This window comes from Vigna angularis, chromosome 10, assembly GCF_016808095.1.
Source record: "Vigna angularis cultivar LongXiaoDou No.4 chromosome 10, ASM1680809v1, whole genome shotgun sequence".
In the NCBI taxonomy this organism is placed as follows: Eukaryota; Viridiplantae; Streptophyta; class Magnoliopsida; order Fabales; family Fabaceae; genus Vigna; species Vigna angularis.
In genome coordinates this window covers 10,661,218-10,684,659 of record NC_068979.1, presented here as the reverse complement: position 1 = coordinate 10,684,659, position 23,442 = coordinate 10,661,218, and the positions used below count along the sequence as shown (strand labels likewise).

At 34.5% G+C, this 23,442-nt stretch overlaps 2 protein-coding genes across 3 annotated transcripts; one reads left to right on the top strand and one right to left on the bottom strand.

Moving 5' to 3' along the window:
* Nucleotides 1-3,680: 3,680 nt before the first annotated feature.
* On the top strand, nt 3,681-6,207 carry LOC108335287 (ubiquinol oxidase 1, mitochondrial). The gene is made up of 4 exons (XM_017571267.2): nt 3,681-4,088; nt 4,257-4,385; nt 5,394-5,882; nt 5,971-6,207. Exons 1-4 carry the CDS (start codon nt 3,801-3,803, stop codon nt 6,028-6,030), a joined length of 966 nt encoding a protein of 321 aa, XP_017426756.1. The 5' UTR covers nt 3,681-3,800; the 3' UTR covers nt 6,031-6,207.
* A 679-nt stretch (nt 6,208-6,886) lies between these two features.
* On the bottom strand, nt 6,887-22,509 carry LOC108335454 (uncharacterized). 2 transcript variants are annotated; one of them, XM_017571475.2, is made up of 23 exons: nt 22,188-22,509; nt 21,401-21,701; nt 21,159-21,227; nt 20,939-21,076; nt 20,720-20,837; nt 20,026-20,108; nt 19,335-19,430; nt 18,882-19,050; nt 18,583-18,725; nt 18,375-18,461; nt 17,988-18,173; nt 14,074-14,241; nt 13,135-13,255; nt 12,974-13,043; nt 12,215-12,302; nt 11,997-12,117; nt 11,566-11,759; nt 11,333-11,441; nt 9,723-9,878; nt 9,475-9,577; nt 9,145-9,300; nt 8,355-8,500; nt 6,887-7,352 (listed from the first exon to the last, which is right to left on the bottom strand). In XM_017571475.2, exons 1-23 carry the CDS (start codon nt 22,334-22,336, stop codon nt 7,159-7,161), a joined length of 3,165 nt encoding a protein of 1,054 aa, XP_017426964.1. In that variant the 5' UTR covers nt 22,337-22,509; the 3' UTR covers nt 6,887-7,158. The 2 variants fall into 2 exon arrangements, with proteins under 2 accessions (XP_017426964.1, XP_017426965.1); XM_017571476.2 differs by having other exon boundaries at nt 21,401-21,683; nt 22,188-22,508.
* Nucleotides 22,510-23,442: the final 933 nt, after the last annotated feature.

Genomic DNA, 23,442 nt, shown 5'->3' with positions numbered 1-23,442 from the left:
CCAAACATACACAAATAAACAAACACAAAAACATACAAATATGGTAAGCTAATGTAGAAAGAAACATACTTAGCATATTAAGATTTTCATTATACATCCTATTTCACACAAAGCAAACCAAACCAATCATCTTAATCATGTCATTGACCTAGATAAGACCATCCAGATAGATGTATATATTCAGATGATCATTTCAATAAGAACCAAACATACACAAATAAACAAACACAAAAACATACAAATATGGTAAGCTAATGTAGAAAGAAACATACTTCGCATATTAAGATTTTCATTACATCCTATTTCACACAAAGCAAACCAATCATCTTAATCATGTCATTGACCTAGATAAGACCATCCAGATAGATGTATATATTGATGTTAAACTATGACAAGTTTTTGCACTTGCAGTGGTGGAGTGGAACATCTACCCCTCCCCCAAGCTATCACACAAGGTTAATCTGTCTATAACTTATGGATAAAGAACACTAGACCACAAACTAAGACCTCCTCCTACTCCTCACCACATAATCTCCTTCTCTATATGAGATAGAGCGATTATTGGAGCATCGTGATAACTTCCAAGGCCGAGTCCCTACATTAATTACATGAAACCACCACTAAGAATTTCACCCTAGAAATTCTTTCCAAACCATACTTGAATTCAATCACATTTTCCATACCATCATATAGTTCAAGCTATGTTACTGAGCATAAAATTCATCATCACACCCTTTTATAACATAGAAGAGGAAAGAGTGCAAAACAATCAAAACTGCCTAAACCTATTTGCCCAGTGCCTTAATCCTGGAGCCCAATGAGCATCGAATCCCTCCAACGAGCAAAGATAGTCGCCCAACGAGAGCTCAAACAGAGAATTTCTCAAGCCTAGCGAGCAGGCTCGCCTAGCTCCTAGAACCCACTCCCAAAACACCCATATACTCACCAAGTGAACCACTTGCTTGTTCAGCCACTCTGCATAATTCTACATAACACCAATTTTGTAGAATTTGTACCCTTACATCTAACATGTCCTATCCTAGATACTTCTACCAACTTCTACCACTTTCATTTGTCATCCTAAGCCTCAATTGACCTATCCAAGTGTATATAGAATCCAACACAAACCAAGTTTAACTCATTTTATCCAAAACTTCCAACTCAAAATCAACTAAAACATTACTTTATAGACCATAAATCAATTCTACCAATTTTAACTCATAACTAAGAAACTTAACAGTTTAAACAAGTCCAAAATGACCCCAAAAACAGACCTTAAACCCTCCACTTTGCCTTAGACCTTCTACTTCAAAAACTCAGTACTCAAAACCTCTAAAATGCACCTAAAAGTCATTCCAAACACAACCTATTGTATATCATACATTTATAAATCATTTTTCTGCTAATTCATCACCCAAACAAGTCTTTAATGACCATACAAGAGAGCCTAAATCATCATTTCTCCATTTACACCATTATTTCTAAAATTTACCTACTAAAATCTCCATTTTAGACCAAAATTGACCTATAACCTAGCCTAACCCTTCCTTCTCAATATTTCAACCAAAACAACATCACCAACTTCACAACCACAGAAATTCACAACCAAGATCAAGTCCAAATAGATTCATCGAAGTCTAAATACATCAATCACGACATTAAGCATTAATTAACTATTTAAAATAGTTCAAATCATAATTTATACTAAGGAGGGTATTCCAAATTCAACCATGTTCAATATAACCTAACAACATTAATCAATCATACATATAAATTAAAATAACATTAAAGAGATATCACTAACTTTCCTTACCTTAACAGAAACACTATCAAGCTCTATATATGCAAGACCATTGCTTCAAGCTCAAGGAACTCTAAAAAAACCTACAAATAATAGAAACATGATCAGAGCAAGTCCTTAGGACCTCTGATCAATGAAGAACTAGAAAAGGAACTCAATTGACACATGTAAAGGAACTCCTACACATAGCCTTGACCAAATAATTAAAGAAAAAAGGAACATAAACTTACTTGCTCTACAAGGAAAACTGATCAAATGAGAAGGAAAGATTCACCAATGTGATCGGTTAGACACTTTGTCAAACAGATGATGTAGGAGTCAAAAGTTGTAAAGAGAAGAAAAAAAGAACTTAGAGAAAGAGTTTTAGAGAAATGACGAGTATTTTAGATAATAAAACGAATTTTTAAAATTTTATTTATATTATTAAATTATTTTTAGTTTTAAAATACCCGATATCATTATTTTAAAACATCTATAACTCTAATACTATATTTTCTGCATTTAGTTTGTATAATTTTTATATTTCATATAGAAAATAAAATAAACAAGTTAATTAAATTTTAAATTTAAGTATAAATGAAGTTTTCATTAATGTTTTATCAAATGTTTAAAACTTTTATATTTTTTAATTGGATATTTAATGTTAAATGGATAATATAACCATTTAATTTTATCATCTCAAGATTAAAATAAAAAATATTTATGCACTAATTAATTATCTTTATAAAAATGATATTATAACATCTTAATTGACAATAAAAATTAATTAAAAATATTAACAGAAATTTAATTAAAAGTAATTAAAATTACAATAAACTTAAATCTTAATTAAATAACTGTTTTATTTTTCATTCTACGTAAGCAATGACATCTAAATTTTAAAAAAGCTAACCTCTTTCCTAATATTAAAAGTAAATTATACCATCTTGTTTAAAAAAACAATGTTGCCATATTAAATTATTTCATCTTGATTTTTAAGAGACACTGCCAGAAACTAAAAGAAAAACTCCTCCAAAAGGAAATGATAGTTTGACACGACTTTTTAACAGTACACTCGTTTAACACAAATCTTTAATGATATTATATTAAATAAAATTATTAAATATGATATCATAAATAGTTTGTGTCAAATAAGGGTATTTTTAGAAAGTTGTTTCAAATTATTAATTTTCCTTTCCAAAACGAGTCTCATGCAAAAGATTTTTTGTTCTTTCTAGATCTGTGTGCCACACCTTTTATACTATTGACTTCATACACACGAAAGCTTTTCTTCTTTCAGGATATTTCTATATACTTGCTCTCCAAGAAATAACCAAGTTTTAATAAATCATCAACTATCACTGCTACGACGTACAGATATGCAGTACATGAATCTGATAGTACATGTAAATATGATATAAAATAAATTTTATTAATAAATATTCAAATATCTAATTTCACGTATTTTTAATATTAAAAAAGTAAATTAGATTAAATTTTAGAGAAAATATTAATTTCATATAATTTAGAAATTAATATAAAATCATAACAGATAAAACTTTAAATTTTTTTAAAAATAATGTTTTTAATAATGTTAAGAGAACTTAAGATCCAGACATCGTAATTTTAATTTTTATTCAAAGTTAAAAAAAGCATATTTAATTTTTAAAATAATTAATAATAAATTACTAAACAAAAATAATTTAAAAGTAGGAAAGTGGAATTTTGAAAGGCAATAGGCAGTAATTTAGAAGACTTTAGAAAAATAATGTTAATGACAGTATTCCAGAAAATCCATGCTAACTAATTGTCACTTGTCCAACGTGTCAACGTGTTTCACAAATTGACCATATATTATACATTATAATACACTATTATATATACATCTTCCTTAAACCCTTTTCTTTCATCACCAACAAAAACTACTCATTTTCTCAACTTTCTTTCTGATTTTCTCAACTCACTACATTTCTCTCTTTCGTAATAATTCTATCAGAGTCTAGATTTTGGTGCGTTGGTGATGAGGATGATGATGATTCGCGGCGGCAGCAACCGAGTGGCCAACACTGTCATGTTGGTGGCGAAGGGTTTAAGCGGTGAAGTTGGTGGTGCAAGAGCGTTTTATGGCGGTGGTGTGAGGAGTGAGAGCACTTTGGTTTTACCGGAGAAGGAGAAGATGGAGAAGAAGGTTGGTGCGTCTGGCGGTGGTGAAAACAAAGATCAAAAAGGGACTGTGAGTTATTGGGGCGTTGAACCCTCTAAGATCACCAAACTAGATGGCACAGAGTGGAAGTGGAATTGCTTTAGGGTTTGTATAAATATATATGCATTTCTTTCTATTTTATTTATGAATAAGTTTCTGTATTAGTTTGCTGATTTTTTACAGAAATTTTGAGAGAAGTTATTATCGAAGGTTGTTTGATCTGTGTAAATGTGTATATTTGTTGATGATGGTTTTGTTTTTGTTGAAATGAAGCCATGGGAGACATACAAAGCAGATGTTTCAATTGATCTGAACAAGCACCATGCACCCACCACATTTCTTGACAAAATGGCTCTTTGGACTGTCAAAACTCTCCGATACCCCACTGATCTATTTTTCCAGGTATTTTGGATTTCTCCCCCACACAATAGGAACATAAAAAAGTAAAGAAAATAAAACATTATTTCACTTTTTGGAAAAGTAGAATATCAAATATAAATAATTTTGTTATCTTATTTTATAATATTAAGCATTAAAAACAATTCCTTTTACGCTTCTTTCAATGTGTTTTCTCTCTCTCTATATCAATCTTCTGCATTAGTATTTTATTTCTTGCCGTCTATTTTTCTTTTTTTTCTACTTTCTACGAAAAATAAATGCAGCATATATTCCTTTGGTTTCAGGGAATGTATGTGTCTCTTTCAATTATTTCACCGAATAAAAAAGGATCAGTAATTTAATATAAGACTTTTTCAACGGTTTTAAGGCTTTTAATGTTCGGTAAGAATTCCAAAAATAAAAAATATTGTTTCGTGTATACGTTCAATTTTTGTTTTACCTGATTTGTGTTTTGAAATTACAAGGTTTAATTTTAATTATTATGTATTAAATTCCATTAGGAACGAAATGTATTAATTCTGTTGTCCGTTATTAAATTGAATTTTTTAGATAGAACGGTTTTATACAAAATTTGGACCGGTTCATTTATGCTTTTAAAAATATTTTGTATTCATAAATGCTCAAACATGGTTATAAGCTGTTTAATATATATATATTTTTTTAACATATTAATATTGTGTTATTGGGAATCTTATTGGGTCTCTTTGTTTTTACTTGAAATAAATTTGATGCGCATAGTACATATGATGTTTGCATGTGGTTTGGTTCGGAGCCAGCGGTTTAGGCCAGTTGGATAACAAGCACATCAAAATAACTTTTTTTTTCCTGAAAAAAGGAAACTTAAACTTGTCATTAGTTCATAAAAATAAATGATGCCTTCCAAGTATGTGCTTAAGATGGAACTCAAAAGAGTTTCTGAAACTCAGTTTTGAAAGAAAACTCTTATTTTTGGAGTAATTTGTGTATGAAGTATATTTAATTTGTTAAGCGTGGTGTGTGGAAATGTAACAGAGACGATATGGATGCCGAGCAATGATGCTAGAAACAGTGGCAGCAGTGCCTGGGATGGTAGCAGGCATGCTATTGCATTTGAAATCACTTAGAAGATTTGAGCAGAGTGGGGGTTGGATCAAAGCACTGCTAGAAGAAGCAGAAAATGAACGGATGCACCTAATGACGTTCATGGAAGTGGCAAAGCCAAAGTGGTACGAGCGTGCACTGGTCATAACTGTGCAAGGTGTTTTCTTCAATGCATACTTCTTGGGGTATATGATATCTCCTAAATTTGCACACCGCATGGTGGGTTACCTTGAGGAGGAGGCAATACACTCCTACACGGAGTTCCTCAAGGAATTGGACAAGGGCAACATACAGAATGTGCCAGCTCCAGCCATTGCCATCGACTACTGGCAGCTCCCACCAGACTCCACTTTAAGGGATGTTGTCACGGTTGTCAGAGCTGACGAGGCACACCACCGTGATGTCAACCACTTTGCTTCGGTAATTAACCTTTTATATTATATAGGGAGATAACAAATATTTAATGGTTTTTCCTTCTCCTCATGGTTTTTTTTGTAATGAATTGTAGGACATACACTACCAAGGGCGCGAGTTAAGAGAGATTGCTGCTCCAGTTGGTTATCACTAGAGTCAATTTTTGGCTTCCAGTATGAATACTGGTTTTGGTTACAGAATAAATCTAATGATGCTGTAAATAATGTGAAGCCTTGAATTTTTCAGAATCATATTGAAGCTTTTGTAGTTCTACAGTGCACTCTTCAAAGTAAGTGGAGTTATATGATACATGATATATTTTGCTTACTAATTCGTTGATTTCTTCTTCCATGTGAATATGGATTTTTCTTCCATGTGAATATGGATTTTACTTCCTCTTGGGTTTCTCCTTCTTGGATTTTACAGTATGTATTTTACTGTGTTTGAAAATCATCATAAATATGGCACCAAAACGAAAATGACCGGTATGTAGTAGACATACTAAGACGCAGTCCATGTTAAGGGATTTATTTGACATAGTACAATTTTTTTCCCTACAACTGTAATGAAGAAATTTTAGTTTGCCTACAAGTGCTGTTTTAGTGTGAAATAAGAATTGGAGTGGCAACATGCAGAATTTAGGCCCCCCATGGCCACCTCAATAAATTTGCCACGTGTGAGATTCTTTTTGTTCTCTAATTAAATAAATTGATTTTTTATATAATTTGAATTTGAATTAAGAGTATGAAAAGAATGAATTTTCACTTATATATTATTATTATTACAAAATATTTTTACTTTTATAAAAAATATATATAATCTTCTAAGTAAAAACGCTTCCTTGGACAAAATAGTGTAATTTTATTTCAATTTAGAACTTGTTTGAATAAGTTTTACTCAGAAGAAAAATAGAGAAAAATAAAACAACCTTTTTATGAATAAAAATTAGCCTACAAATAAAGTTATGAGAAAAGATTCATTTCGTTTTTTTATTTTTTATTTTTGAAGTATTTTTAGGAAGAAGTTAATAGTGGAACCATGAAATTGGGCTTTAAAACCACAAATACAATACGATCCTAATGAGATTCGAAGTACAGATATGTGTTTTATTTCTACTGCACGATTCCTTCCACATTTTTATTGTTTAAAGTCCAATCACAGAACAGGCATTCAGGTGAACAGAAAGAAGGAAAGAGCACAGAAATTCAGATGCATAGTTTTTATGTGCATGTTTTGTTGCTGCACTACTCCGCATTATGAACACATTCCAGATAGCTGGTTATTATGGGATTCTTATAACCTCGTATTTATGTGAAATTCGAAGAGGAGATTGCTTTGAAACAGGTCTACTCTCAGACCAAAGCTCCAGGTTGACAGTGCCACAATCCCAGTGAACGAGACACTTGAATACCTCAGTTACACTAAATCGGTTGACCAGTGCCAAGCCAAGACATTTATCAATGAGCTTCCACTCACCTGAAAGAAAATTAAAATTAAAATTTTACACGGCACACCAATCTACTATCCATATTCAGAAAAGATTGACTTGAAAATAAATGACAATATGAAAATAATTAACGAAAAATTCCTAGACGAGCCACCAATAATAAACATTGCCTGTTAAAATGTATGTTGATTTTTTTTCCCCTTCGGTTGGGGCGTGAAGGAAAAGATGAGACTTGCAAGAACAGTATATCACCAATTGTTATTGGTTTGTTCATGGTAGGCTTTGTATGCAATAATGTGTTCAACATGATTTGTGATTTTGCATAAAATAAACAAGTCTAAATGCTGACATCACTTCCTAAACTGAAACCCAGTTATAATTACAATTTTAACAGATAAAAGAATAAACAGGAATACTAGAAGGGCGTTTCAAAACACATTCCTGTTATTTTTTCAATTTTTGGTTTTCGTCCCTTAATCCTTTAAATGTTTGGTTGAATTCCTATAATTTTGAAACCTCATAGAATTGGTCCCCGCTGCCATGCTCACATTTAGGTTTTGGTCTTTAGTCCTTACACCAGGACAAATTCTTTGTAGTTTTGAAAACACTAAGACATATTCTTAGTAGTTTTGAGAACACCATGACTAATTCTTTGTAGATTTGAAAAGACTAATTCTTAGTAGTTTTGCAAATATAGGCACTCAACCAACAGATTCAAGTTTGGAGACCAATACCAAAATTGGGAATAATTATAAAGACTAAAAATGTATGTAAGCCTGAAATTTCAGACCCAGTTTCATGTTTAAAAGCTAAAACACAAGCCAGCAGGCCAGTTTCTTTTCATTTTTATAATTTGATTATAAAAAATTAAATATTTTAAATTTATATAGTTGGTTGAGATGAATAAATTATGGCAATTTAAAGTACTCACCTAAGCCAAACTAATAAATTTATTGTTTCATCCCAGTAGAAGTTCCCACATTCCGTATGGGTAGTAGCGAGTTAGAAAAAAGATGAAATGACCATATTACCATTAGGAATGAGGTTTCCTTCAAAGAATTGCTCCCCGCTATCAGGAAAGACTTCATGCACCGATCCATCCATTGAAGTAAATGAAACAAAAGATTCAGACGGATGCAAAAGAATGAACGTTGGGTGAACTCGTAAGCACACCAACCTACAGAAAAATACAAGGAACCACATAAGTTATAGCATCTGAGACAATTGACAGAAACAATACAGCAGAGAAAATAATAAACATAAAGGATATATTGTTGTTAACATCTAAACTTTACACTTGAATCCTCGTGCACAATATAGTGAAAAACACAAAAAGCAAATTCAGCTTTTTAGTTTACTTTACCCATCTATGTGAATGTTAGAATTCAGATTATTGATGAATATTAATCAATTATGAAACATATTCTGTTAGAAATATAATATAAAACCATTATCTTCACCTAAGAACTCAAGCTTTTGTAAAGTAGGTTCATGATATGGTATCATAACCTGTATGACACCAGTGGATAAGAGGTCAACCCTTGTTAGCCTCATTTTTCTAATATAAAAAGTTTAATTTCAGCACAAGTATGCCTATACATTATCCACACTTTGCCTAAGAGCTGCCCAAGCTTTTAGGACAGTTGGTTCATGGAATTTTTGAAAGAATGATATGTCTCGGGAGATATTCATCCAAAGGTACTTTTGAAAGAGTACATTGCTTGGATACGTAAAAATTGCCAAAATATAGTATATATACGATCATAAAGGGATATAATAGTAATATTTTAAGGAAACAAGAGAAGAGGCTTCCGATATAACCTTGAGAACCCTCCAGAACCAGCTCCAACACTTCGGGCTATTATACTAGAGTCTATCTGGATGATGTTGGCAACATTCTTTGGAACATAGATATGACGTTGAAGAACCAATCCTCCACCAATATCACCCTCTAACACCACCAGCCCAGGTTCTCGACTGAAAAAAAGATTTCCACAACAAAACCGTTAAATATGAAAATGAAAAGGAGAGTAGGACAAGAATAAATACCATCCTAAAAATGTATACTCAGGGGTCTACTGCCTTCAATGATTCCTTGACAATAAATTTTCCTTGATGAAATCATGAAAATGAAACACGTATGAAACTTACTCAAGGACAGAATACTCCTCAGAACACCCAGCAGAACGATACTCCGTACCACTGTACTCCTCATAACCATTGATCTCAATCCTACTATGGAGCCATTGTGTTCCTGAATGCAGATTGCTTATTATCATGAACATTATAGTGCATATTATAAACAACATACATTATTTCATCAGAGTGCCATGGAGAAAATACAAGCAACTAGTATTAAAAAAACAAAATAAATATATTGCAAATGATGATCAACGTACCAGAAGGAATGTGTGTCATGGAGATGATTCTACCCCCAATCCAGGGAACAACTTTAAGATCCCACTCCCCATTTTTCAGTTCAATGGGAGTTTTTAAAAGCTCTGTTCCTTTGGGTCCAGAAACCTCTTCTACATCAGGAATTGCAGTTGCATTTTCTGACAAATAAAAAATAGCAGAATGTAGCACACCTTGATATAGAATTGACACTTATGGGACCCTTGAATGCATGCTCGATAAACGTAAAATATAACTCAATTCTATTCACGGACGGGGTTGAAGAACTAAAAGTCCATACAAAAAGACTAAATTGAGACAGTTATCAACAAAGGGAAAAGTAACCATAAAGCAGATATAAATACATACAAACTACACCACATAAATAGTAAGGAGAACATCTAACCAAGAAATATCTTAAAACAAAATACATATTAGATCTTAAAAGTAGTACACTAAAGAATAAAATGTTATCTGCAGACAAAATAATGGTCAAGAAAATAAGAACTGGTACATATAATATAAATTAGGCTAAATTCTACTTGTAGCCTTTTATCTTATTTTAATATTCAGTTTGGTCTTTTATCTTTTGTAATGTTTAATTTAATCTTCTATATTTTAAAATGATTTAGCTCAGTTCTTTCTTACACGTCTAGATGTAAAAAAAATTGAGGTTGACATTTTATCTTATTTTAATATTCAGTTTGGTCTTTTACCTTTTGCAATGTTCAATTTAATCTTCTATATTTTAAAATGATTTAGTTCAGTTCTTTCTGACACGTCTAGATGTAAAAAAAATGAGCTTGACATTTTAGTTTTTAGCAAGTATGATAAATTTTCCGATGGTTTTAAAACACCATAAATTGCTTTAAGCAGGTGCACTGCTATAAAAACAATTATTTGTCTCAGCAAAGCATAAGATTCAGATCATTGACTAGAGAAATGGGAACATTAGAAAGACAAGTTGTGACCAAGTTGTTAGCACCCAATTTGATTTGTTGCAATCCGAAGCTGGTGAGGGGGCAGAGATATAATCTCTATGGAGTGATTTGTAGAAGAACCACAATAACTCCCATCAAAACCTTGTTCTAAGGAACAGTTCCAGATGGAAACATGAACCATCTTTTATTTGGTCTTTGTTTCTGTTTGGGGCCAGTACAGTTTTGGAAGGATATTATACACTTGCGTTAACATATGAGTGTTCTTAATGGTTGCACTTAGAATGTTAGAGATGGTCATTTGGCATTTCGAGTATGTGTTTTTAAATCCAATGACTAAGTCCATGGAATTACCCACTGGGCAGTTTACATACATTTACTTCGGCAAAGAAGACTCTCTTATGCTGTTTATCTCTTGAGCAAATGTTCGTGTTCATAGTATATGGTCGTTAAACACTGCCAAAATATTGATTTTTCCTGTCCAATAACTATTGGTGGTTTTAAACTGTCAAAAGTCAACCTGAGATGTTATAAGACTGACAGAAAAGAGTCAAATAGAACTTTTAAGAGAAAAAGAATAAAAGATAAAGAAGCAAACTGAATATAAAAAATAATCTAACCTATAAATCAAAATTGATATTCATAAACCAACCGAGGATATTTGAACAAGCACATACCCAAACGGTCCTTGTATTGTTTCTCACTAATAGATACTAGCTTCAACACCTCCTCTTCTGAAGGCAAGATTAGTTGCAGAACTTCTCCATCACTTCCCCATGTTTCAAGCTGCTTATAACACAATTTCATAAATATTCAAACCAAAGTACTAGGTAAAAGATACAATCAAACACAGTTTCTTTCTGAAACAGGTTTCAAATTCTCCATAGTTCCATCTCAGAAAAATACATACCATTGCACCCCCACCCAGCAATAACTGAATATGCAGGCGGCGTTTGGGTCTTTCCCATGATCCTTCAGTTTTGTGTACCCTCAGAGTAACTATCGATGATTTAAGTTCAGCCACATAGTGTGTTAATAAATAATTCCCTTTTGTGAATTCATATCCATCACCGTCATCCTCAAACAGAACACCTTCAGCTTTCCCTGTCAATGATTAAGGGTTCATTTGGGTAAAAACCTTAAACACTTGTTAAATAAGTTCTTGTCTTGTAAGGACTTATTGGAATCATAAACTATTTTAACAAGCTCAAAGAAGCTCTGAAATTCGTTACAACACCCTGCAAATTATCATATTCATATGGCATTTGAGAGAAAGACTCTAATCTGAAGAATACAGACCTCAACAAGCATGCCAAGGGAAGTTTGAATGCATTGACTCACCATATTCATCTAAAGCCACAAGAAGGGTCAAGTCATCTGAGGGATTAGCTTCTCCAACATGCTGAAGAGGGAGGCCCACAGGAATAATTGAGCCACCTTTTAAGTATAAAGCTGGCAAATCCTGACATTCCAAGACAAAACAAAAAACATGAAATAAAATCATTTTTTGCACAAAAATAAATAAAAATGCAAACCAAAAGAGCAGGAAAATCATTTACCGGATGTGCATCATTGAAATGAAAACTCAACCATATTCCCTTAGGCAAAGTAATCTCCATCTTATCCAACCCCTGTCCTTGTAAGGTGCTGAACAATATACAAATAACATGTTAAAGCAGCAAAAATTGTACAGTAACGAGTTATACAACTTTATGGAAGACTTTAAGTTTAACTAAACATGAGATGACCCTGAAAAGGAACATAGATCGTAAGACCACAAATAATTAGAAATGTGGTTTGTTAATTAAGGGACGAAACATTACACATTTTTAATATTACATTTATAATAATAATAATAATAATAAAAAGTGGACTAGGTCAGATAAAGGTGGGAAGAGGAATCAACTGAAATTCAATGAACAAATAAAAGCAAACAGAGCAGATAGCAGTAGTGAATACAATCATTTATGTTTGTTTCTCTTATACAAAAATAGTACCATTCAAATATTCATGTCGTTAATAAATTTAATGTTTTCTGCTTACTAAATTTTTTTTTAATGATATTTTCATGAAATGGCAAATGATAGATGTTTTATAAATTTGATTTTAATGATATTTTCTTAGTGATGTCTAGTATAAGTTTTTTTTAAAAAAAAAAAGATAATGAGATTTACCATGATCAGATCTAACTTAAAATGTACTTTTTTTAATCATTCACCCTTTCTTGATGACTAAAGGCAATACCAAATATGGTAGTGTTATCTCTACAAAATATAGTAGTGTTGTCTACATTACTGATAAATTAATGAAGTCCGAACCTTGCATACACTAAGACTGGACCCAGCAAAAAAGAATTTTCAAGTTTTCTCAGGCTAGGATCTTTTGGATCTGCAAAAGCAAAATCAGTGCATAAATATGTAAAAATTCATGATGTGTTCAAAGTAAGCTCATATATCATGAACCAAAGACAAGAACCCACCGGCAAAGAAAATAGGGGTTGCCACTGGAGTGCCCCTGGTGTGAGCAAAATAGAAAAGAGTGTAGATAAGAGGGATTAGACGGTAGCGCCTCTTCAGTGCCAATCGGCAAACTTCTTCACACTAAAAGTTAGAGCTAAAGTTATAGATGCCCAAACAATTATAAGGGGTGCAAATTGTCCCATCCTCTTGTTCGTCACATAAAGGATTGCATAAAAAATAATTAATGTTGTTTCTAATAAAGAAATATCTAGTCACACAAATATATTCAGAAGCAAACATTAATAACAAATTACTATTAAAAGAATAAAATCCTGATTAAGCCAGTAGCAGAATACAATTGTAATGCTCTAGAGAAGAGTACATGCTAATGAGTGTGCAAAACGGTGGCAGGTCTCAAACTGCAACCTAATGGCAGAAGGAACAGCAGCCGGACGTGCCATCATGAGGCAGAAACACATGGCACATGAATCCCACTTGTGGAGTTAGAAGATGTGCATTGAAGGGTATGAGTGGCTCAATCATTTAATGTGAAAAATTCTTTCTTGCATCAACATCTAAAGGAAGAAATATACATTGAGATTCCTCTAGGTTTTAGGTCTATTGAAGAAGTGAATAAAGTGTCCAGGTTAAAGTAAACCTTGTATGGTTTCAAGCAGTGTCCCCATGCCTGGTTCGGTAGACCCACAATAAAAGCACTTCCTTGGAATAGAGATAGCTATCTCGAAAGAGTTTTTATCTCCTAAAGAAAATATGTACTTTATTTTTTCAAAGTATCGAGTCAGTAGAATCTTTTCTCTCATATAGTTTGATCATTCTCAAGCTACTCCATGTGATATGTAATGATAAAATATTTCAGCATATAATTTATATAAATGAACAGCACATAAGATGAAAACCGCAAGAGGATAGTGATTTTATACAGACAAAGATGACCTAACCTCTTCCCCAAAGGACCACGGTTCATGGTCAGCTGTGGCAGCTTCAGAATGACCTCGGCAAAAGGGAAACATGGAACCTACACCCATCCACCTTCCGAAAAGCTTAGGTGTTGCATTTCCAGCAAATCCACCAATATCAGGACCTGAAAGTGGCTGACCACTAAGTCCCTGAACAGAAGGAAAGCAAACTATGAAGGGAAACATATATATTCAAATTAACAAACAATCACGTGAGCTTAAACTATTACGTGAAGATGAATGAATGATTTTATATTATATCTCTAACACACATCCACAACAAAGCCTTTTCAAACTTTAAGCATGAAAGCTCACAAGTTGTCCTATCATTGTAAAGATCCAACTTTTTATTACAAGAATGGAGGCAGTAAGGTTGAACACTATAACACTTGGTTATAGGCAAGTCTAATAGCATGTCATGAACAAGTACTTCCAAAAGCTTAAACTAATAGGTGAGGTGTTAGGCTCCTGGGTTTGGAACCTAACAAGAACACACTCCAAAGATAGAAACAGTAACGGAAGAATGGTTTTTGCTATTATTCACCGTAAAAGAATCTCTTGACAAGGACTGGGTTTGGGAGCATAACCTCCCTCTAGAGAGCCTAACCTCTCCCCTCAGGATGACAAACCCTATTAGAACTACAATCAAAACAATCCCCCCCCCCCCCCACTACAATTGTTTATTTGCTATTTTTACAACCAATAACCCCACTCTTCCTAACTGCTAAGGCAGTTAGGCATTTAATGTTTTATTCCTTCTCTCGTAAACTCTCCATCCCTAACATTACACCCCGCTACCGAACAACCTTGTCCTCAAGGTTGGAAACGGGAAACTTGTCCGCTCGGTCTCTCCTGCTGATACCGTTCGGTTGTCCCCCGTTACCGTTCGGCTTGATCAGGAGGCTTGGGTGGTGGCAAATCCTCCTCTTCATCGTCTTCCTCATCCTCTGCTAAGAGTACCACCTGCACGCTCCTTTCTGGACAATGGTGACCGGCCGCGAATGGTCCTCCACATCGAAAACATCACCCCTCTTCTTTTCTCTTCAGGAACTCAGGATAGGGCAGGTTCCTCACCGTTCGGCCTCTGTTGTCGCTCCCGCCCATACCGTTCGGTCTAGTGTTGGCACTTGTTGCGACTTCTTCTCTTCTCACTGATCGTACGCTTTATGTCCCGCTCGGTAAACTCGGATTTGGCCGATTGATCTCGTTTGTTGTTTCTGCCCCGATCGCTCGTTCCCAAGATTGCGAATTCTTGGTCGCATTCCAACTTCCCCCTTTCGCCCTGAGCGTCGCGTCCTCCACGTCTCTCGCGATTCTCATCGCCACCGTCAACTCCTGGGGGTCCTGAATTCGCACCTGCCCCTTGATGTCCTCGCGCAAACCGGCGAGGAAATAGCCCAACACCTGTTCTTCCGATACGCCCCTGGTTTGCCCTACCAGTATTTTGAAATCGCGAACGAACTCTTCCACGATACCCTCCTGTCGTAGGGTCGCCAATCGTTCGAACACCGTGCCCCGGAATCCACCTCCAAAACGATTGACCATGGCTGCCTTAAGGCATTTCCAAGAACGGTTCTTGGCCTTTTCTTTCCAAAACTTAAACCAGTAAGCCGCACTGCCCTCCATGCTAATATACCCGAGCTCCACCTTTTCTTCTTCTCCAGTCACTTTCTGTATATCGAAAAATCGCTCCGCCCTATTGATCCAACTAAGGGGTTCCAGCCCTTCGAATGTGGGTAAATCCACCCGTTACCGCCACAGTCTCTGATCTTCCTTGCGGTTGCCGACCCCTCTGCCTCCAACATCCTCCTCTCGTCGTCGTGGATTCTCGTTCACGGAGCTATCGTCTGACTGCCCCTCCGTGTTATTAACTTGCAGCCCCAGTATCCTCATTATCTGTTGTAAGTCCCTTCGTACTGCGGCATACTCCGCCTTCATCCCCTCCATAGTGATCTCCATTGCCTCCAATCGCCCCTCCATACTTCTCTCCATTATCGTTTTCGTGCCCAATTTGGATCCGACAGTTTCTTGATCCTTCACCCCCACTTCGATCCGGCAAGTCGGACCAATTGTTAGGCTCCTGGGTTTGGAACCTAACAAGAACACACTCTAAAGATAGAAACAGTAATGGAAGAATGGTTTTTGCTATTGTTCACCGTAAAAGAATCTCTTGATAAGGACTGGGTTTGGGAGCATAACCTCCCTCTAGAGAGCCTAACCTCCCCCATCAGGATGACAAACCCTATTAGAACTACAATCAAAACAATCCCCCCCCCCCCCCCCCCCCCCCCCACTACAATTGTTTATTTGCTATTTATACAACCAATAACCCCACTCTTCCTAACTGCTAAGGCAGTTAGACATTTAATGTTTTATTCCTTCTCTCGTAAACTCTCCATCCCTAACATGAGGACACATAAATGGTCTTACATATCATCTCGATGCATTTAGCAGTATTGAACTACATAGAATGATACACAAATATAATACCAGTATTGGATACAACACATCTGATATGACAGTTGTCTCATCTTTAAAAACATATGATACAATACATTCAGATACGTTTAAAGTGTACATACATATCTACACACACATATATATAATTCACAAAATAAAATAAATATATTACAACTTTCTTAAAAACCATATTAAAATTGGAAACCATTATTAAATATTTTCTAAATGTATATATAAATAGTGAGTTGGAGTTGTTTCTATCTACATTTGTTGTCACATTGTTTGTTTTTTAATTATGTGGTACTTGTATATAAAATCCTGAAAACGATTTCAAAGAATAAATCAGAAATATTATATATTTTAAAAACTGTGATTGCTATACATATTCGTGGAATGTTATATCTGAGGCTATTTTAGGAAAAAAAGGGTAGTTGGAATATTGGGACGTGTTGTCTTATTCAGCATGGCTAATAAAGTGTTCTAACGTATAACCCAAAGGACGATGCAAATTCATAAAACAGGATTATTAGTTGTACACTAATAAGCAACAGTGCTAACTTCTAAGAAGTCTTTCTATCTATATTGAGCATTTCTTTTATTTTTAATTTAATTGTTGACACTACACAAATACTATCTGTATCAGATATGTCCTCAAAACAGATATGCTGGTCTGATGAATGTATCGTGTATCGCGGACTACATATATAGTACTGTATTAATATATATGTATTATACAGCCCTGTATTTCATTCAAATATAATATTATTTCCGTCCATTCAGGTTTCAAGTTTAAATTTGAAATAAATATTAGATTACAGTAAGACAACAACTTAATTATTCTGGAACTGAACCACATTTTTCAAAAGTTATGAAAAAATTGCTTTCAATGAGAGAACTAAAAAGGATTTCATTCTGACTGCTGACGGTTTTCAAGAAGAAAGTTTAGAAAAATAGTATGCTAATAAATCTTACGAGAATAAAGCATACCACAACTTGAAGAAAACTTGGAACGTCAGTCTGACAATATCTAAAATAACCTTTTAAAAAATGAATACCACTTGCTGTCAGATTCCTTGTCTTAAGAAGGTACTGTCTTGTAGCACCAATTAAAACTGTCATTTGGGTGACTAAAGTTTTCAAAACTTAAGCTAGCAACTATTGGATAATGGTTGTAACGACTAATATCCAGCTAGATGACATATACAATGTGCCCAGAAACTTTCTAGTTGAGATCTCATCTCATATACACTAGCAATACAACCAAGTTAGACCCTTATAGCGTTTGAGAAGTTCTAACCTCACAGACTAGTTTTGTAAGGTTGACTAAACATGCATTCTAAGCTTTGCAAGAAACTGCAGAAGTTAATGGCCCTAAGACAACATCAAATGACAATGTTGATCAAGTGAAGTAGCATCCATGTTGCTGAGAATCTCACCAGCTGAAGTACCATTGAGATACTCATATGAAGATGCTCCCAGGTAGAAAGATTATCTCCAGTCCATGTTGAAGCATACCTTTGGCTGCCAAGAAATCCAGCTCTAGTAAGAACAAAAGGCCTCTTATTTTCATTGGCTAGTTTCATGCCTTCATAAGTTGATCTTGCCATCAGTAGACCATACACCTGTAGAGAACAACTATAATAATTAACAACAATTCATACCTATAAAGTAAAACATCAAAACACTCAACAAAGCTAGGTTATAAACTAACATTAGAGTCAAGATACAGGCAGTGCCCAATAATATAACCAAAGTTATTTGACAAGTTTATGATTGAAAAACATGTGGCTCCAAAATCTTAATAAAGGGAAAAGGTATATTACATTATGATAGAACGAATGATTCTGACAACCCCCTAGTTCACCATCTCCTCTATGAACATTGCTCTCAGGCATTGTTTTTGTAACAACCTAGAAAAGAAATGGGTAAGGAAGATGCAAATGAAACACATCAAGAGCCACAATAATAAGATTTGGATAAAATATTGTGTCATGTTATTCAAAGAAAAGAAACCAGCATGATTATAATTACCTTAAAGATAGCTGGTTCATTCATATCATTCCATATACCATCAACACCATTGGAAATGAAATCTTTAACTAAATTTGCCCACCATGTACGAACTTTTGACTGTGTATAGTCAGGGAAGACACATGGTCCAGGCCACACCTCCCCTGAGAATGTATATATGGTATAATGAATCACAGAAAGAAGAAAAGAAAGGATGAACAGTCATAATTGATGTAAAACACATTGCAGGTCTATTTTGTAAGGTCATGAACAGGCACCACAGAAGTACAGAATATTCATGTCAAAAAGAAAGACGTTACCTACATAAGGAGTTCCATCTGCCTTTTGGACCCAAACTTCATTTTTAGAACCACTATCATATACAAAATAACCATCCTCATGCTTGATTCCAGGATCAAGCATCCAAATAGCTTTAAAACCACTATAATGGAGATCTTTCACTAAAGATGTAGGATCTCGAAAACGCTCCTGAAAAAGATCACATACTTTCTAAGAAACAATATTATCACGTACATTAAAAAGAATAACTCAAAAGAAAACTAAGCATTTTTCAAATTACCAGTGCAGGTTGAACAACAAATGCAAGCCAATAAAGCAAATTTATATTACAAATAATGCAAATACATCCCTTTGAGACATATATTACACTTACTAATCATCATATCAATTCATGTTCATAATTAGAAAGATCTAGAACCGTAACTAAACTGTAAACTGATTATTGGTCCTTTTTCTAGGAGTACAAAACTTACCTTGTCAAAGGTGAAACAACGAAAACCATCCATGTAATCAATATCCATCCATATCACATCACAAGGTATACACTTTTTCCGGAATGTTTTTGCAACCTGCAAAGTTTAATTAAAATTACAACCAAGGAAAAACATGCTTCTGAGAAACTAAAGTTAGAATCTACAAAACTATGTTCATAGCAATGCATATATTATATATTCCTAGCTATTTTGAATGTCTACAAACCTTAATTTATCTGTTATGCATAAAAAATTTGGAAAATCGTGTTTAGCATGAGAGCTGAAAGCTATTAAAGATTCCCTGGATGATTTAATGTCTACTTTTTAATGATTATGAATTTTCTTATTCAATTACAAACAAATAGTTTAAACAGTTTTTACATGCCTAAGAATCCCAGGGATTCTGGATTACCAAATCTACTGAATTTCATGGGTATACCCAATAATGAAGAAACTTCAAATTCTGCCATAAAATCATGTATCATCCCATACAAAACGCCAGATATCTTTTACATATTGAAATACAGATACACAAAATAGAACTAATGATTTTGTTTATTCTTAACCAGAAGGATAGTTCATGCAAAAAGACTACAGGAAAAACTGTCATGGAACACATGTCATATTCAGGTTCTACAGCTTTCTACATATATGAATGCATGTAAATCACCGCTAAGAAGAAAGCAAGTACCTCCAGAACTCTCTGGTCAGATAAATAGCTCCAACGGCATTGATGATAGCCTAATGACCATTTTGGGGGCATAAATACAGTTCCTGAAAAAGAAATGTAAATTTATATATATATATATATATATATATATATATATATATATATATATTAGTAGGATATTAAGTGTACTATGAGAAGTAATTAGAAGATTCTAGAGATCTCTTTGTAATTATTACTTTAGAGTTAGTGTTCTCTATATAGAGGGTGATGTACTGTTTCAAATCAAGTCATATATATATAAGAAAGAAATTTTCAATAAAATGTTGAAGCTGAAAAGTGTTGTACATTGTACTGGTCACATCCTAATACTTACACAAAATTTTAATTTCAGAAAAGTTCATGAACTTTCTACGTAAAGTATAGGAATCACTTACGCAGATTTAAAGGAAGACTATACTAAACACATATTACATGCTTTTTCAATTTGAAGATTACAAGTTGATAATCTTCATATATTTTAGGTATAAATTTCATCAGCCTATTCATGTGTTCTTCTATAGCTACGGAATACTCTCCAAAAATGATGAAAGACTTTAGTTTTTCAAAAAACATAATTGCAGAAAATCTTCTTATTTAGAGTCCTTAGACAAAGGATGGAGAGGCATAATTGCCGCACAGTTACCTAATTATCACTGAATTTTTTAGTAGAAATTACCAATTGCTTTTGATAGGGATATCAACACTTCAGTGGGTGAAGAAAATGGGCCGAATGTAATGACAGGAAATGAGGATGAAGCAACAAACTGTATCGTTGATTCTCTCCTCAGATCAATCTGCTTATGAGCAAATAGATGACCATTAAACAGATCACTGTAATAAGAACACAGACTTCTGTGGAAGGTATTAAATTACAAAAGGCCACATAACACAGTACCTCACAGCGCCTTGTAGTGTCAGCAAGAATTCCAAGTGCCTCACCATTGGGAAGAACCGCTAACACCCATGGATGGGATTGATACAAGGATGTAGTTCCAGGTCCATAACCCCATGCATCTGTGTTCCACGTGAAAACCTGCAAAGGAAACATAACTGATCCGTATGCAGATAATAACTAATTTTTTTTAAAAAAGAAAAGTTCCATAAGATTGACTTACTCTTTTGCCCGTCCTCTCTAGATCTCCACTAGCTTCTCCAGTTCCATAAAGAGAGGAACCTACAGGCAGCTGGTTCGGAAACAAATTCAATCAATTTATGAAGCCCAGGGAAAAGATAGTAGCAAACAAAGCCAGGAAAAAAAAATCGCAAACTAGCACTCACAAATTTAAAAGATAACGAACATTTTTAAAATTACAACCACAAGATCGGATACATGGAGCAAATAAAGTAAGTAACTGACCTCAAGTTTGACAACCTGCTGCTCTAGAAGACACTCAAACGTAGGGATATACAAAGGAACCTTCTGAGTCGAGATAGGTGTGTCTCTATTCCTGCTATTCGCAAAAGAAATACTGGGATACGCTGCACCTCGATCATTCACGGAACAATCAAACCGGAACACTCCATCTTCCAAAATAGGCACAAAAATCATACTCCCTGATCTAACATCGCTGCCACTAGTAACCGTCTGTCCTTCATAGTTAGCCATGTTGGACACAAGCTTCTCACAAAACCTCTTTCTTCTGCTCAACAAAAATGCACTAGTCACAACACAACTTCGTAAGTGTTCAACTCAGTCCTTGTCCAATTTAATAAAAATAAGTAAATAATCACGAAAACACTTTCCTGACACTCAACGAAATTCAGAAATATTAATAATCAATAATCAGGTACAAGTAAAAGCATCAGCAAATCAGAGGTTTGACTAATAAGATACTCAAAATTCCACAATCCAAACCCCGATTGGCCACTGATCATACAAGAACAAATTTGTTAGTTCTCTCTCTCGCGCGTCAAAGGTTTGATTAATAAGATACTCAAAATTCCACAATCCAGACTCCGATTCGCGACTCAACATACAAGAACAAGTTAGTTAGTTCTCTCTTTCCTAATTCAAAGTAAATCACGTGACATTTAGTAAAAAGCTTCTCGAAATTTCCACAACCTAGATAGACGGTAGCATTGCAAGAGAAACTCAGAGTTCGAAAGTGCGATGCGGAAGAACGAAACAGAATCAAGGAAGGAACCTGTGAGCAGTTACAGAAGATGAAAATGGCGCATTCCGAAGAAGACGGTGAAGATGATTGCGATAGCGAAATGGAGACAGTGAGACCGACGGAGATGGAAGAGAACTAACTTTGGAACAGTTACACCGTACTAGTGCTTCCTCGATCATCGCGTCGTGACTTTTGATTTCTATTTATATCATTATTTTATTTTTAATTATATTAGTATTATTATTATATTGGGTTGGTTACGCACGTTTTGTTGTAGTAGACAACGGAGCGTGGAAGAATAAATTCCATGGACATTGAACAGTGGAGTGCGCTTCTCTGTGTTTTCTGGTGAATAGAAATTATTCAACCATTGCTTTATCTGATGAGTTAATGAAACAAAAGGAAACGTGAAAGGTACTGAATAGTTCGTTCGGATACAATTCTTATCGCTAATTATTATGTATAAGATATTGTCTATTTCACCGTTCAAAATTTCTTCACGATTTTATATTGATAATATTTTAGATATAGTAATTAACTTTAAGTTTAATTTGGTTCCTAGTACCTACTTTTCAAAAAGTTTACTGTCTTTCATATTTTGTTAAAAACGATTCAAGTTGGTTCTTTTGGCTTACGGAATTAAAACATAATGGTATAATGATGTGGTAACTGTGATTTATCCATTTTTTTATGACGTGTGATGTGAGAATGTTAATGTAAAAGGATAGAAGGATACTGTGAAACCCTAATTTCCCTAAGACCATAAACCCTTGTGCCACCACCGTGAAACCCTAGCCGTCGTCGTTGTTGCAGAACGAAACCCACCACCACCAAACCCTCAAGCCACCATGTTGTCGTCACCACCATCAACACAGACCTATAATTCGAAGCAGAGAAAAACAAAAGAAAACCCAGAAATCAAACCCTAGCCACCATGAAACCCTAAACCGCGTCGCCAGAATCAAGGCAAAATCTCCACCATTTGTTGCCCCTCACCACCATTAAGCAAGAACCGAATCGAAATCCCTAACCTGCAAACTAGAAATTCCAACCCAAATATGAACAAGAAAATCGCAATCGCGACACCTAAAAACCCAATTCACACCTGTAGCAAACCATAAACATACATAATTGCTACCCATATTGCAGAAACCCTAGTTCGCAAGCAACATCCATGGGCATCAACTTACAAATTGCACAAGCCAGAAACGCAGAAACAATGTGAAGGTGAAGGTTAATGTTTACGTTCAGGTGTTTATATGTAATGTTAAATTTAGTTTCCCCT